At 38.4% G+C, this 2500-nt stretch overlaps 1 protein-coding gene across 1 annotated transcript in view; it reads right to left on the bottom strand.

Moving 5' to 3' along the window:
• Window positions 1-2500, bottom strand: part of LOC125038073 — a 5523-nt gene that overhangs the window by 1018 nt on the left and 2005 nt on the right. The window contains exon 3 of the mRNA XM_047631310.1: window positions 2274-2452. Coding sequence (XP_047487266.1) covers window positions 2274-2452 — 179 coding nt within the window. The remainder of the gene's footprint in view (window positions 1-2273; window positions 2453-2500) is intronic.

Raw genomic sequence — 2500 nt, 5'->3', positions numbered from 1 at the left:
GCCTGGCTGTGACCCGCATGACCCACGGAAGGGCATTTCGGTTCATCCGACATTATGGCAGAATCAAACTTCCGTAAAGATTCCCAGTCACTTGTGCTACCTTAATAATGCACATTACTCGCTCGCCTATATTGTGGTGACGATCTCGTCAGTGGCAATATGGCACTTCGACGTGGTGGTTTGCGTAGTGCCGATACACGTATACTGAAAGAGTTTGGTACCATTGATGTTTTGCCACCTAGACCACTGACGAAGAGTGACATTCTTGCTCGATACTGTGCCTTAAAAGGACATGGTAACCAGACACTAAAAGGATGCTCAAAATATAGCTTGCCATGCAATAATTTGGCTATTACGGAATCTCAGATTTTATCCAAGTTGCAGGCGGAAATTGCTGTGCTGTATAGCAAAGTCGGCATTAAGACAATATCACCTTCGTATATGAAAAAAGAAAAAAAGAAAGAAAGAGTACTACGACTCCATCAGAAATGTAACACTGAAGACAAAATTCTCGAAAACTGTGATTGTGTCATTCAAGGCAAAGAAACAACCCCGAGAAATCCTCAAAGAAGATATAGATTGGTATGATGCAAAAGTACAAGGAAGCAATGGATCACTCGGAAGTGTTGATTATCAGGCGCAAAGACGGGAATTTAACAGACTGAAATGGAAGCAGACCAACAATGCATAAGTCCCATTTATATGCAACAGTGAAGATATTGCAGAAATGTCTTTTGCCAGTTGGTGTCAGGTGGCTGGGATTTTTTTGTTCCCTCCTACACATCTGCCTGACCATTGACACCATACTGACCAAGCTGGAAGGAGTTTGTGATGGTGATTTGCCCAATAAATCCAAGCTTGGAATAAAGAACAACACCTTAAAGTGTCTGAAAGCACTGAAAAATAATCCAAGAACAATCAGAAGTATTTTTGATTTTGCAATAGTTCATTTCATGTGTTGGCGTTCTGCTGTGAACAGCAATGGAATGACTCTTTTCAGAACTGCTATTGAAACTTCAAGGATGTATGCCAGGATTGGCTGTGAACTTGGCTTTCGTAGCAGCTACTTCTCGTCCATCAACAGACATCTGTATAATGCAGATGGTACACTTCTTCCCTTGGCTGTTGATCATGATTACGTCGATGAAGTTGCAAAGATCTTGAAAAGAGGAATTCGTGAAAAATGGCCATACACACCAGCCCTATTCAAAAATAAAGAGAAGCACAATTTCACTGCAGAAAAACTGTATAATCTGAGTGTGAAAGATTTAATTTCCCAACATCTGACCACAGATATGAAGTTTGCATACTTGGCCTATGATATGCATGAAATCGATATGTGGAAACCCAAAAGTACATTAATACCTGGCCATAATCAAAACTGTGAAAAACTGATTGGAGACATGAAAAAATGTGAAGACATAAACAGAATTGTTTTAACAGAAACTAGAGAACGGCGCAGTCGGAGATATGGCAATGTAAACAATGGAGTAGAATGAAAATTATATTGTATGCAATATATAATGTTCCAAATAAAATCATTACTAGAATCCTTTCCTTTTATAGCCTCTTGTTAAATAGAATATGTTACTTTTAATCATTTAAGCAAAGTGAGAAGTCCGAGAGCCAAAGCATGCTCTCGGCGACCCAAGCCCGATTCGGTGGGAGAGAACACAAAGTAAAGAGAAGTCAAGCCTTCTAATTGAAAAAATAGTCTTATGGCAATTAAAGAACTCTATAAAATATCAATTTATAATATAAATAATTTTGATGCAAAAATATTAAAGCTAATTATAATATTGAGGTATTTTAAAAAACAAATAGGTATACCGACAACAGAAAACGAGGCGTTATTTGGCGTTCGAAGCGGTGTCTAAATCATAATTTTATTCTTTGATTTTAATAAAAAATACATGTCCAAACTCAGAAAATTCATAGGCGCCTATTTCTTAACTTGCCCCCGGGATTCGAGCAAATTTTAGAAAATCAACAATTATTGAAACACCCTAGTGGACACTGCATTTAGTCAAGGACACATAATAGCGAGAAATATCCTTCACCAAATTCTAGATTATCAAAGCAGGGTATAAAACTGTCACTATACTTGATACTCTCTCATATAGGAATATCACCTTATGACTCGGATGATCAGTTAACAAAATTAGCACCTTTCCATGAAAAAAGAAAAGAAAAAAAACGTAATTTGTAATATTCAGTCTTTTGAAAAAAAATGTGTTAACACGTGGTTTTGAGATTAAGAGATTGCAATTTACCTGCAGCACTCGTCCACGATGGTAAAGCCCCTCTTCTCCCGAGTCTTGACAAAGGCGGAGGCGCTTCTCCTCGGAAGGAACGGCGGAATCCATCGGTCCTCCAGCAGGAGTCTAGAGGAGAAGCTTTCCTGCGGAATAATGCTGGAGGAATCACTGGCCAGCGAGTAAGACAGGAGAGGCTGTGTAGAAACAAGAAAGGTAATTGTTAATTGAAATGATAATAAAGA

This window comes from Penaeus chinensis, chromosome 24, assembly GCF_019202785.1.
Source record: "Penaeus chinensis breed Huanghai No. 1 chromosome 24, ASM1920278v2, whole genome shotgun sequence".
NCBI classification, from domain to species: domain Eukaryota; kingdom Metazoa; phylum Arthropoda; class Malacostraca; order Decapoda; family Penaeidae; genus Penaeus; species Penaeus chinensis.
The sequence above is the reverse complement of the archived record's forward strand: the minus strand, read 5'-3'. Positions and strand labels throughout refer to the sequence as shown.